The sequence below is a fragment of the Tursiops truncatus genome, chromosome 11, assembly GCF_011762595.2.
Source record: "Tursiops truncatus isolate mTurTru1 chromosome 11, mTurTru1.mat.Y, whole genome shotgun sequence".
Taxonomy (NCBI): domain Eukaryota; kingdom Metazoa; phylum Chordata; class Mammalia; order Artiodactyla; family Delphinidae; genus Tursiops; species Tursiops truncatus.
Genome location: NC_047044.1, coordinates 38563506 through 38578168, shown reverse-complemented (window position 1 = coordinate 38578168; position 14663 = coordinate 38563506). Strand labels below are relative to the sequence as shown.

Genomic DNA, 14663 nt, shown 5'->3' with positions numbered 1-14663 from the left:
TTTCCAACATAGTACACTGTTCATACCATCAGTATCAGTTTTATAATTTTAGTAAGTTATATAGATGTTTATTCATTTAAAAGCATTAAGCGCTACGCTAGGTTGAGATGATAAGAGTGGGGAGAATTCAAAAAGGGACACGACCTTCAAAGCGCTCAACATCCTGAGAAAAAAATTAAAATAGAAATGATAATCCTGAAATTCCTCAGTGATCTCATGTTATCTTATGGCTTCAAATGCTGGTTATTTAATAAATAGCACATACCATGATGCATTTATACTCCAGAAGACAACGAGCTTATTAAAAAAGGTAAATATACTGCTTTTTTATCTTGTATCCCCACCATATGGATGGATACCTGATACAAAGTAAAAGGGATCAGTAAATGTTTACTGAATGAACGATGAATACATAAATACATGAGTAAAAAATAATTACACATACACACAACTCCTCAGCTAAGATCTCTTCTATAATTCATATCCATGTATCCAATTGGCTGGCTGGAATTTTTCATTCACTCATTCATCAATCAGTCAGTCAATATGTACTGAGTCTCTACTATATGTCAGGTACTTTATTAGGTGTTAGGGGTTTAGAAGTGAACCTATTACATGGCAGATGATACATCTGTGAAGGAAAAAAAAAGCAGAGTAAAGGTATAGAAGGTAATGAGAAAGAGTTGTTATTTTATATAGGTTGGTAAAGAACAGTCTCTTTGATAAGGTGACATTACAGCAAGAAATAAAGTGACAGTCATACCATAATCTTAGAGAATATTCCAGACAGAGGGAAGTACTACAGATCTTCCTTGACTTACAATAGGGTTACAACAAAAGTTGAAAATATCCTAAGTCAAAATTGCATATGATATACCTATCCTGTCATAGCTTAATGTAGCCTACCTTAGACACGCTCAGAATACTTACATTAGCGTACAGTTGGGAAAAATCATCTAACACAAAGCCTGTTTTATAAATAAATTATTAAGCGCTGAATATCTCATGTAATTTACTGAACACTGTATTGAAAGTGAAAAACAGAATGGTCACATAGGTATAGAATGGTTGTTTAAGTGTATCAGTTTGGTTGTTTACCCTCATGATTACGTGGCTGACCAGAAGTTGCAGCTTGCTGCTGTTGACCAGCGTCACTAGGGAATATGTGCTGCATATCACTAGCCTGGGAAAAGATCGAAACTCAAAATCTGAAGTATGGTTTCTACTGAATGTGCATTGCTTTCAAACCATCATAAAGTTGAAAAATCGTTAAACTGAACCACTATAAGTCAGGGACTGTCTGTATTAAGCACTGAGGTAGAAGCCTGCTTGGAATGTTCTTCTGATTAGGAAAAGGCAGGGTGTCTATAGAGTAGTGAGGACAATGAGCGGGGGGCAGGGTGACAACATCCCACTCAATTTAAGAGGATCACTTAAGCTGAAAAGTTACGAGTAAAAACAGGTAGAAACTGGGAGGCTATAACAATAATTCAGGCAAGAGATGATGGTAACTTGAACCAGGGTGGTAGCAGTGAAGGTAGTAAAGAGGTTAGATTCTGCATTCTTCAAGGCAAACCAACAGAATTTGCTGTTAGTTTGGATGTAGGAGAAAAAGAGAAGTCAAGGATGAATCAAAGGTTTTTAGCCTGAGCAACTAGAAAAATTAAATTTTCAATTTCGGAAATGTGAAGTTTGAAACGCACTAACAGACATCTAATTGGAGTTAGCTGGATATCTGAGTCTGGAGAACAGAGAAGAGGTCAAAACTAGGGATGTAATATAATACATAATAAAATGATATAACACAGTCACCTCAAACTCAATGCTAAAATCTTATCTCAATTTTCCCTAGCCAATCTGCTTGCTGTCTGTCTTATATTTCCTATATTAGGTTCCAATACTTACCCAGAAACCCGGAAGTCACCCTTAATCCCTCCCTTTGCCTTATCCACAGCCTCCATCCAATTAGTCAGCAGATTCTGAGTTGCCATTCCTAAAATGTCTTCTTAATGGCCCCTAATCACTATTTTAGTTCGTCTTATGTCTCTCACACTTTGACGACTACAGCTGGCCCTTAATTCATTCTCCTCAGTTCCTTCTGAGTCATTCCTCACATCATCGCCAGACTGGTTTTTCTGTAGCAAAATACAGAAAATCATCTCTCTTTCCTATAAAAATCTGTCAATGACTGCTCATCTCCTACAAGACAAAGCTCAAGCTCTTTAGTGTAGCAGACAGAGCCTTTTATGATTTGGTCTCAATGCATTTTTAATCTCTAGTCTTTCTCCTCTATCATCACCCAGTGTTCTAACCATATAGATCTTCACATAGATCAAGTACATCATGTGCCTGTGCTGTTGTGCAAGCTAGTATCCTCTATCTGGAATGTATCCTTACCTTGCTTGCTTAGTAAATTACCATTTATTCAACATACAACTAAACTGTTCAATTGAAGCTCAATCTCAAAAAAGTAGGCCATGACTGAAAAACATTTTTAAAATCCCGAGATTACAGAAGTGCAGGTAGTCATCTTCAAACTAGAGATCTCATTTTTTTCCCCCAAATGTTTGCTCTTGGTGCTAGAACCAACTATTCTCTTGAATTTTTCTTTTTTTTCCTAAATATTTACTTATTTATTTATTTGGCTGTGTCAGGTCTTAGTAGTGGCATGCGGGCTCAGTAGTTGCGGTGCACAGGCTCAGTAGCTGTGGTGCATGGGCTCTAGAGCGCATGGGCTTAGTAGTTGCAGCATGCAGGCTTAGCTGCCCCATGGCACGTGGAATCTTGGTTCCATGACCAGAGATTGAACCCACGTCCCCTGTGTTGCAAGGCGGATTCTTAACCACTGGATCACCAGGGAAGTCCCTCATTACTACATTTGAAAGAAACTTGCAAAAAAGTTTTCCAAATAGACTTTATAAAAACAATTATATACACTATATATGTAACGGACAAAACCTATTATAATCTTTAATTACAAAGTATCACCATTTCTATAATAATGCGATTTTATACATATATAAATTTCCTTTCAAAAGATAATCAGCCCATCTTATTTAAAATGCCTTCTAATGTTATTCATAAAAGAAATTATAAAGCTGTAATTGTTAATACATTAAGAATAATCTTTCTACTAAATGACCTTTCTCAGACTGATTTATTTTATTTTCTTATGCTTAGTTTTTTTTACCATGTCTTTTAAAACATGAACATCTTTATTATCGTTATCCCTTTTCTCTTTATCATCTTAAATAGTCTGACTTTTATTGTCTTTTATTATTCTAAATTTCCTCTGGACTTGAAATAAAAAAACAGCTACTTCAAAAAAAAAAAACAAAAAACAAAAAAAACCAGCTACTTCTTCTGGATTTATCTAATTTCATGCTATCTTCACCTAATTACAAAGCAGTTACCCTCTGCTGCCACCAAATTGTGCCTTTATGTGAATTATATATAAATACAACTCAAGTTTAAAATTAAAGTACATGTGAAGAGAAATTTCTTATGCTTAAGAAAATCCAGTTAGAAAAAAAAACACTCTTGTTCTTAAAATCTTTCAAAAATACCACTGATTAGAGCAATAGACCATTAATTTTTGTTTAAACCCCACTGGACTATGTATTATAATACCTGTTTTCTAATTCCAGTGCTTTAACTAGGCTAGCAACCTTTGAGAAAGCCATAACTTCTTTGAATATTAGTATAATGGGTTAAGAACACAGACCTGAACCTAGGCTGCTGGGTTTCAAACCCTGATTTGCCACTTACTAGCTCTATTATCTTGGGCAAGACACAATCTACACTAATATTCAGTTCTTTTATTTGTAAGATAGGAGTAATGAAAGTATATACCTATCCACAATGTGTGAGGATTAAATTAATTAATATTATCTGTGAAGTGTTTAGATGAGGAATAAGCACTAAGGTGTTAATTATCATGATCAGTTCTAAAAGTCTATGATTCTGCTTCTCTTTAACTGCACTGTGGTCTAATAGGAAGAAGATCTTATAATGAATTTAACTGGTCCTTAATCCACCTATAATTGCAAGGTTTTTAAACAACGAAAACAATGTATATTGAACTAAATTGGGTGTGATATAATAAAGTGATTAGACTATTTAACATCTGTCACTGCTATAAAAAACAGTAGGGCTTCCCTGGTGGCGCAGTGGTAGAGAGTCCGCCTGCCGATGCAGGGGACATGGGTTCGTGCCCCGGTCCGAGAGGATCCCACGTGCCGCGGAGCGGCTGGGCCCGTGAGCCATGGCCGCTGGGCCTGCGCGTCCGGAGCCTGTGCTCCTCAACGGGAGAGGCCACAGCGGTGAGAGGCCCGCGTACCACAAAAAAAAACAAAAAAAAAAACAAAAAAAAAACCCAACAACAGTAAATGTTAGCTTGAAATGTAGCCAATTCTCATAGGTAAGAAAAAATAAAATCAAATTGGAATTTTGTTAGCTAAGAAATGCAAAAATTGACTTGTGTCCCACACTAAATAAAGAAAATTGCATTAAAACATAAACCAGAAATACTTTCATCTACTATTCAATCATTACTACTTTCAAAGGCAATCTACTCAAGCATGACTAGTTGTTAATCAAATATATTAGAATAAGAAATAAGAGCCAAAAGAGTGATTAAAGAACTTTAAAATATTAAATAATAACTTTCATACCAGGATAAATAATTTGAGAAATCTTGTCATTACGAGAGATATATTTAGGGTGCTCTTTTTATAAATGTTAAACTCTATTAGAGATGCCTCTATCTTTTGTTTCTTTGGAATAAAGTTATGCTATATAAATTCATGTATTCCCATTATATGAATAAAATGAATATCATGAAATATTTTCTAAGAGATATTCCTAATAAAATGTAGTATGGTACAGTGATGAAGAGTGTGGGCTCAAGGTATCTGCTACACTGTTTGGGACTGAACTACATACAGCACGACTTCCTACATGTATGACCTTGGGCAAATCACTGTGCCTCAGCTTCTCATCTGTAAAATGGGGTGACAGTAGTATTAACCTCTTAGAATTGCTGTGAGAATGAAATGAAATAATGCATGTAAAGCCTTTTGCTCAATGCCTGGCAAACAATCGGTATTTAATAAGAGTTAGTTATTATTTTTAGTATCAGCTCTTTACTTTTCAGTTTCAGGGTCATACTATATACTATTTTCTAGAATTTCCCCTCACCTATTATTTTCCCAGATTTACATTTTCCATCCTGACATTTCCTAAATTCCAACAGTGCACTGAACACTGTCATCTAGATGTGCTTTAGCAACCAAACTCAATATATCCCAAAACAAACTCATACACTCTCTAAATCCGTTCCTGCTTTGTCCCACATTTTCCCGAGTGAATTTATCCAGTCATCACTTCTTAAACTGGAAACTTCAGGAGGCAAATTAGCTTGCTTCAATTCTTCCTTCATCTCCACATTCAATTCTCCACCAAGCTGTTTTAATTTTACCTTAATATTTTCTGAAAACAGTCCTGGCTCTTTGCTCTTTTCCATCTTAAGTGTAACCATTTTGCCCCTTTTCATCTTTCACCTGGATTAAGTGAAGAATCTTCTTCAAGAAAGGCATGCCACCATGTATCCCCCACTCTAATGCATCCTCCAGATTACCATCAGCTGCTTTATTACTAAAAACCAAATCCAATCAGGTTAATTTCCTGCTTGGGGATCTCTGTTGCATCTGTCTAATGCCTACAAAAGAGATGTCTACCATCTGGCTCCAGCCTAATCTTCTCGAGCCTCAACCTCATACTAATTCCATCCTGACTTTTTACTCCATTCCAATTCTAATGAATTCTCCACGTATGCTATGTCTCCAATTCCTTTTCTTTGCACATGCTGATACCCCTGTCTCACATGCCTTTTTTGTCCACTACCCCCCTTCTTTGCCAAGTAAATTCCCTCTCAAATGTCATCTCTCAAACCCTTCCGGACTACTGCAAACAGTTACTCATAGGCTTTTCTGTTCTCCCACATCATTCTGTTCCTACCTATATTTTAGCACATAGCACACTGCATTGTGGGGCTCTGTTTATATACTTGTCACTTCTATACACCGTGAAATCCTTAAGAACAAAGTGTGTCTCTTAAAAAAAAAATACCCAGCACTCAGAACATATGCTGGCACCTTAATCAAAACTGAATGAATCATTACAACTAAAATCAGCCTTGCTAACAGTTTCCTTTATATATAGAAGGAAACTAAAGACAAGAAGTTTTCAGTACATATCTATCCCTTTCCCAGTTCATAATAATTGCTAACTACTATTAAACAATATTGTTGCTATCTATCTGGGCACTCACCAGGGCAAGCTGGACAGATAAGGGACTCTTCATCCAGGTTGATGCTTTATACCCATTCTTCCAGCTTCTTCAAGTCTTGAAGATCCTATTACTCCAAAATTGCTTGCTTAGGACACAGCTGTTAAAAGCTCTTCCGTGTATCTATCCAAGTTCCAGTTACGACTAGTTTCCTAATGTGTGCCTTGTTTCTCCTGAGCTCCAGGTACCTTCAGCCACTTGTTACAATGCCTCAACTCTATTTAGGCATTTAAATATTTCTTCAGTTTCAGTGCCTAAGATTTTTTTTTTTAACAACCAGGTAGTCATTATGAATTTTCCTAATCCCAAGGAATAAAAATCTCTTTTCAAGGAACTGACTTAGCTTCTATTTCTCTGCTTTTATTTCCTGATGAACCACATTTCAGCTGGAGTCAACCTTCTGAACCAATATCCCATACCTTAGGAAAACACAGTTCTCTTCTGATAATACCCATTTAATCACTGCCTAGACATAATATAGTGGAAATCACACAGTAATTTATATATATGTGTGTGTGTGTGTGTGTATATATATATACATAAGTTTTTTAAAGTTGTATATTATATATATATAATATATATATTAGTTTTTTTAAGTTGTAGTAAAATATGCATAACAAAATTTATTATCTTAATAACCATTTTAAGTAGACAGTTCAGTAGCGTTAAGTACATTTACACTGTTGCTCAATCAATGTCTAGAACTCTTATCATTTTGCAAAACTGAAATGCTATGCTAATTAAACAAGTCCCCATTCCCACTTCCTCCTAGCTCCTGACAACCATCATTCCACTTTCTCTATGATTTTGAGTACTTGAGGTACCTCATGGTAAGTGGAATCATACAGTATTTGCCTTTTTGTGACCGGCTTACTTCACATAGCATAATGTTCTCAAGGTTCATCCAGGCTGTAGCATATGTCAGAATTTCCTTCTTAATGCTGAGCAGCATTTTCTCTAAGTATATACTACATTTTGTTTATTCATTCATCCATTGATGAACACTTGGTTTTCTTCCATCTTTTAGTTATTGTGAATAATGCTATAAACATGGGTGTACAAAAATCTCTTTGAAACCTTCCTTTTAATTCTTTGGTTATATGCCCAGAAGAGGAATTGCAGTATAATACAGCTTTATATTTATTGAGATATAATTCACATATTATTTAAAGTATACAATTCAGTGGTTTTAGTAAATTCGCAGAGCTGTGCAACCACTATCACAAACAGTTTTAGAACACTCATCACTCCTGAAAGAAATTCTACCCATAAGCAATCGTTCCTCATCTATAAATTGACATCTCCCAAATTTATCTCCAGCTTGTACCTCTCTCTGTTGACATATTCAACTGCTTGGATACCTAATAGGCAAAACAAACTTAACATGTCTGAAAAATGAACCCCTGAACTCTCCCTACAAAACTTACTTTTCCCACAACATTCACATCTCTCATAAAAACTTCACCCATCTAGTGGCTCAAACCAAAAATCTTAGAATCTTCCCTGCCTTCTTCTTTCTTACACACTGTAGTTTTAATCACTCAATAATCTTCTTGGCCAAACCTTCAAAATATATCTAAAATCCAATCTTTTCTCATCACTTTGTCTACTACCACCCTGCTCCTGCCCTTGCCATTCTCCTACTTCTGCCCTTACCTTCCTATAATCTATTCTCAACACAATAGCCCCAGAGATCCTTTCTAAAGCAAGTCAGATCACGTCACTCCTCTATCTCAATCCCTCCACTAGCTCACTGTTTCACTCAGGTTAAAAGCTAAAATCCTTCCAACAGACCACAAGGCCCTATGTGATATGGTCCACTGCTACTTCTCTGACCTCATCTCCTTCCAGCCTCTTCCTTGTTCTGCCTGCTTCAGTCATACTGGTCACACTCGCTGCTTCTCTGAAAACACCAGGCACCCTCCCATCCTTGAATTCATTGGTTCCTCTGTTTGCAATGTTCCTTCCCCAGACCTACATGATTCATTCCATCACCCCAGTAAGACCTTAGCTTAAATACCACCTTATCAGTGACAACTTCCTGACCACTCTTTAAGTTTGCAATGTGTCTCATTCACCCCGTACACTTCCTTATCCCCTTTGCCTGTTTTACTTCTCTCCAAAGCTTTTATTGACAGATAATTTTATGCCTTACCCTACCACTCATGATACTTCTTTCAACTTTAAAAACATTAAAAAGACGTAGAGTTAAGAATCATATATTTTTTCAAGTAGAACCTTACTTCACATACTGTTAAGTAAACTGATTTTCTTTCCACTCAAATTAAGATTGCCCTTCAATGTCAACAATCATTTATTGAAAAAGTCAAGTATCATGTTCTTTACACAACAGTTTTAAACATATTTTACATCTAGGTTGGTTACATTACCTTGCCGATTAACTTCATTTTGAAGTAGCTCTTCCATTGCCTCCTCCTCAGCAATATCTAAAGGTGTGTCTCCTTCACTGTTGACAGCACCTACATGTGCTCCCTGACCAATCAAAAACCTGTAAAATTAAAGGGAAGAGAATTAAGCAATGACGGTATCATCAAAATAAGACTGAATGCATAGCTAATGAGGCAAGCTCCTATGCAAGAGCAGCAATAAAAACCAAGGATAGCATAGGTATTATTTAAGTTTTAAGAAACTACCATAAAAAATGTTTTCTTTCCTTTTTAAAATTTTATATTTCCTAAAATTTTTCTATAAGGTACACACATTAACTAAAACAAAAATGTTATTTTAAAATAATTACAAAGTCTTTCATAGAATTATTTCAGACTGTCTCCATTAAGATTTTTCATTATCTCCATATTGACTGATTTCCTAACTGAACTTCATGCTCCCAGTCTCATGCCATAAGCAAGTTCTTAACTTTGGGCTCATGGGCATAATTCAGAAGGTCATTCAGCTGATACAGATATATTAAAATACCGTGTATGTTCATCACTATTTTGAAATTAAGGTAATTATTAGACCAACTACTGAGTCTTTTTATTTAATGTGTTACTAAAGAAGCACATACATACTTTGTACTCAGTATTTTATTTTATGCATCCAAAACACAATACTAAGAACATGTTCACAGGCTTCATCAGACCTGACAAAGGGATCCGGATACAAAATGGTTGCGAATCTCTTTCACTATGCCAACTGCACATCTCCCAGAATCATCTATTTAACACAACCAGAGTCAATTTCCAACTTAAAATTCTTTGAATGGTTGTCCACGCTAGGAGAAAACATACCTACATGGCCCTTACTGATCTGGTTTTGTCTTCTTTTCAGCCTCATTCCTCTTCCTTCTTGTATCACACTTCAGACTCCAACAATATGGAACTGTTTGTAGTTCCAGATTAAGCCATGTTCTTTTGGCATCCCTGATTTTACTTTTCTATATATAAAGAATGGCTCCCTTTTTTCCGATGTTCCTAATCAATCTAACTCTTATTTGTATATATATTTTTTTACAGGCTACATGACAATATTCACATTATCAAAACAGTGAAGGACAAAAAGCCCTCAGAGTTTTAAAAAAAGAAGAAAAAAAGAAAAAACTCCCTTATATCTCTCCTTCTGTTATCATGTTCCCTCCCCAGAGATAAACACTATCAACAGCATGGCAAATATCTTTCTGGTACCTTTACTATGAATTTATATGTGTGTCTATAAAGAAATATATACAGTCACTTTTGAGGTTCTTTTTGTAAAACAAAAATTAATGGGATTACTTTAAATGTACTGGAGTGCAACACTTGCCTTCTAATAGCTGAAAAATATTCCACAATATGGCTGGATCATACTTTTATTTAATGCCATCCTCCTAATGGATGTGTTCTTAAATGGACATTTGACATTATCAATCTTTAAAATTTTTCTCAACGTGATGAGAATACAGCATCTTATCATTGTTTTCTTTCCTGATTACACATGAATTTGAAAAAAATCTGGATATGTTCACTAGCATTTGTATTTTCTCCTTTTGTGAACTTCTTATTTACTTCTTTTGCTTGTATTTTTAATGTGTGCCTTAACTCAACAAATACTTATGGGGTGTTGTTACAGATTGAATGGTTTTGTGCTCCTCCAAAATTCATGTTGAAACCCCAAACCACCAATATGATGCTATTAGGAGGTAGGGTTTTGGGGAGGTAATTAGGTATAGATGAGGTAGAGGTTCGAGAACCCATGATGGGATTAATGTTTTTAAAGAGGAAGAGAGTAGAGCTCACTGTCTCTCTGCATGGAGGGCACAGCAAGATGGCAGCCATCTGCAAGTCAGGAAAAGAGCCCTCACCAGACACAGAATTAGCCAGCACCTTGATCTTGAACTGTCTAGTCTCCAGAACTGTGAGAAACAAATGTCTGTTGTTTAAGCATCCCAGTTTACGGCATTTTCTTACAGCAGCCAAAGCTGACTGAGACAGGTGTCTACTATGTATCTACCACTATGTTACATGTCAGGCATATAATAGTAAGCAAAAACAAATGCAGATCTTCCCCTCAAAGATCTTATAATCTAGAAAGAGAGCTAGATTAATTCCCTAAATACATGTAAAACTTTGATGTCTTATAACAGTGAGTTATGTCTACAAGTGAATAACAGAATAATTTGATTTAGTAAGGTCAGAAAAGGATTCTCTGAACAATATATAGGTACTAGCAAACACAATGGAAGGAGAGTATGTTCCAGGAGAGAGAACAAAAGGCACCAAAAACCTGTGACAGGAAGTGTGTATGGCTAGACAAGGGTTTGGTTCATTCTCCTGAGAGTAAATGAAAGAATCAATCTCTATATAATATGTCAGGTACACCCCAAAGTCAGTGAATGTTTATTTTGTAAGATCTGTAAATGATCAACTATGTGTTTCAAAGAGATCACTTTTGTGAAGTATGGAAAATAAATGAGAATGGAGAAAGAATGAAAGTAGTCAGACCAGCTAATGAGCTACTGCAGCGTAGACAAAAATTATGTTGGAAGCTTGAATTTGATGGAGGAAATGGATAAATTCCAGAGATATCTAGGAGATACTAGAGATCAGCTGGATATGAGAAGCGAGGGCGAGGAAGGTGTCTATTATACACTGAAGTTCTTGACTTGTCTGTGATAGATGGACGGTAGTACTAATAAATGATACACAAAAAAATAAGTTATTCTCTCCTTCTGACAAATAGATGTGCTGCAAATATTTTTTCCATATTGTCACCACATTAAAAAAAAAAGCAAACCTTTTCTTACAGCATTTTGTATTTGAATGAAATTTAAAGGTTGTATGAAGTCAGGTCTGTCAATCTTTTGCTTTAAGAAGGACTTTACCGACTAGCTATTGATATCTGTGTGGAGATTTAACTTTTACAAGACACACACACATAGAAAGAGAAAGATAGAAAAAGGAAAGAATATACACTATAAAGTTAACAGAGGTAGCATTAGGAGGAATTTGCTTTTTTAATTTTTTTAATTTTATTTTTTAGCCGCACTGTGCAGCATGTAGTATCTCAGTTCCCGGACCAGGGATCAAACCCGCGTCACCTGCAGTGGAATTGTAAAGTCTTAACCACTGGACCACCAGGGAAGTCCCACATTAGGAGGGATTTGTATTAGCTGGGGTTTTCGTTGGGGGGGGGGGATTTTTTTGTTATCCTGGTTTTCTGCAGCAAGTTTATTTTGTGTATGTATATTAGACCACAAAAATGACTACCATGCCATTTTGTAGCCTGGTATTTTTACAATTAATAATATGTTATAAACATTTCTCCTTGTGCAAAACAATTTTTATGATCTTCACAGGGACTTCTACAAACAGAAGTCATATTTGAATTGAAGAAACTTTTTCTGTTTCACAGTTTTAAAAAATGTAATATAAAACTAATGAAGAACATTTATATACTACAAATAAATAAATAAATGAATCTGGAGCCAAAAAAAAATAAGATATTATTGGAGTAGAACCTGTGCTATGCTCCAGGGGAATATGTACCTATTCTGCTAGGCAAAATCTCAAACAATCAGAGATATTTACATAAAACCACGTATATTTTGCTTAGGTATTAGAAATCATTCACAGGATGTAAAGACAGAATAAAAGGAAGACCTCAGAGTGGCTGCAGTGCTAGCAGAGGGAAGCAGAGTCTCAAGGAAGTAACAGGTCAAAGCCAAAATGAGACAATCCAAAATTTATATAAACAGGAAGGATGTTAAGAGAAACTAACAAGAGTAAAGTTCTGAAAACTGTGGGCAGGAAGTAGGGCCTGGAGCAATCCCTGAGCCAAAAGTTTAGGTATAAATATGTATGCATACAATTCACAAACCTCTCCATGACTCAAGAACTATTATTTGCAAATGTAAATAAAATAAATAAATAAAACCCCATGGCATTAATTCTTATTTACCATGAATAATCTCAAAAAGCCATTCAAAGATTGGTTGGGTGAAAAAAAGCATAAACATTTAAATTCTGCAGACTTCGGGTTTGGTTCCCACCTCTGTTTCTTGACAGCTGTGTGATATTCATTAACTTAAAAACATTTGAAACCTAGCTTATAGGTAACTTACAGGGCTGTGTTATGTTTAAATGAGTTAATGTCTAAAAATAAAATTAAATTCTATCTGTTATCACATCATGCAAAATCATCACACTTAGAAAGCAATATTTAAGATAATGTGAAACAAAATACAGGCTATCTGGAATACCAGAAACTCACTTTGTGGGACCCTTGGAGATACTGAAAACAGATGGTCAGATTTCCTTCAGAACAAAAACGGCTGGGGTATTAAAAGCAGCTCATGGGACTGCTGATTAGGAAAAATACACTATATTTACTGTAAGATTTCTTGGGGGGGAAAAAAAAAAAACTATGAAGATTTCACACAGGAGTCCCAAACTGAAAGTCAGAATATTAGGCTGTTTTTCAGATGGGTAACTTTTTTGAATGCTTCAGGGTTTTAAAAAAAAAAGGGCAGGCTTTTATTTGCTTAACAATGGTTAATGATGTCCTTAAGCAATACAAAAGAGGTCAACATAGGAGATGCCACCTATTGAATGATGAAAATCTTTATAAATTACTGAAGTGAAAAATGGTAAACTGCTAGGTTTACTGAGATTTATAATAACCTACAGCTTGGAGTCAATAAATAATTTTGGATAATTAATAAACCTCAAATTCAAGACATGATCCAAATGGATTTCTACAAAATTATTTGCATATGTGTGAATTTAAAAATCTAATAAAAGGTGTAAAACTTGTTAACCAAATTATCGGGTGCAACTTGGATGTGGTATATTAGATGGATAGGATTCTATCTGGGTTAGAATGATTCAATGTTAACTGAATTCAGCAGACAAATTTGACAGTCTCATAATTATCTTGGATTCTGAGTTTTGTCAAAAGCCAAACCACAGAAGAGATTGAGAAGGAGAAATAGTTCATTTTAAAAATTTGATGTTTTAATTAAAGCCCTTGTCTTTAAATCAGAAGCTAATGAGAACATAGTAATCAAAGAGACAAAGAGAAAGAAATTTCATCAGCAAGAGCTGAATATATTTAGTGTTCAAACTTAATGTACATTGTTTTATTTACTGTAGAAAAACTAGTATCAAGAAGTTGTTTTAACCAATACATGGATTTTTCATGCATTCAATACATGAATTTTTAAAATTCGAAACGTCAGTGCAGCCTTAAAAAAGAAGTTCTGTCATACAGGTGAATCTCAAGGCCATTATGGCAAGCAAAATAAGCCAGTCACAAAAGGCCAAATGCTATATGATTCCACTCATATGAAGTGTCTGAAGTTGTCAAAATCATAAAAACAGCAAATAGAAAGGTGGTTACCAAGGGCTAGGGGAGTGGGGAGGGGAAATTAGTGTTTACCAGGTAGTTTTAGTATCACAAGATGAAAAATCCTAGAGATCTGCCCCCCAAAAATGTGAATATGCTTAACACTATTAAACCATACACTTTAAAATGGCCAAGATGATATATTTAATATTATGTTTTTACCACAATAAAAAAAAAACCCCACAAAGTCAGAAAACCACTGAAATAGTTGTTTCTTGACAATTCAAATGAATTACTCAAAGCCATCCAATGAGACAGAAATTATGAAAACTAAGCTACCTGAACTTTTCAAAGATGGGTAAGAGAACATTGTACTATTAACTTCAAAAATAAATGCAGACTTCCTTGGTGGCACAGTGGTTAAGAATCTGCCTGCCAATGCAGGGGACACAGGTTTGATCCCTGGTCCAGGAATATCCCACATGCCGCGGCGCAACTAAGCCCGTGTGCCACAACTACTGAGCCTGTACCC

At 35.5% G+C, this 14663-nt stretch overlaps 1 protein-coding gene across 6 annotated transcripts in view; it reads right to left on the bottom strand.

Annotated features, from left to right (window-relative positions):
- Positions 1–14663, bottom strand: part of PPP1R12A (protein phosphatase 1 regulatory subunit 12A) — a 149866-nt gene that overhangs the window by 64257 nt on the left and 70946 nt on the right. For all 6 annotated transcript variants that reach the window (XM_073788378.1, XM_019952649.3, XM_033866298.2 and 3 more), the window contains exon 3: positions 8740–8858. In XM_073788378.1, the coding sequence (XP_073644479.1) occupies positions 8740–8858 (119 nt within the window). The remainder of the gene's footprint in view (positions 1–8739; positions 8859–14663) is intronic.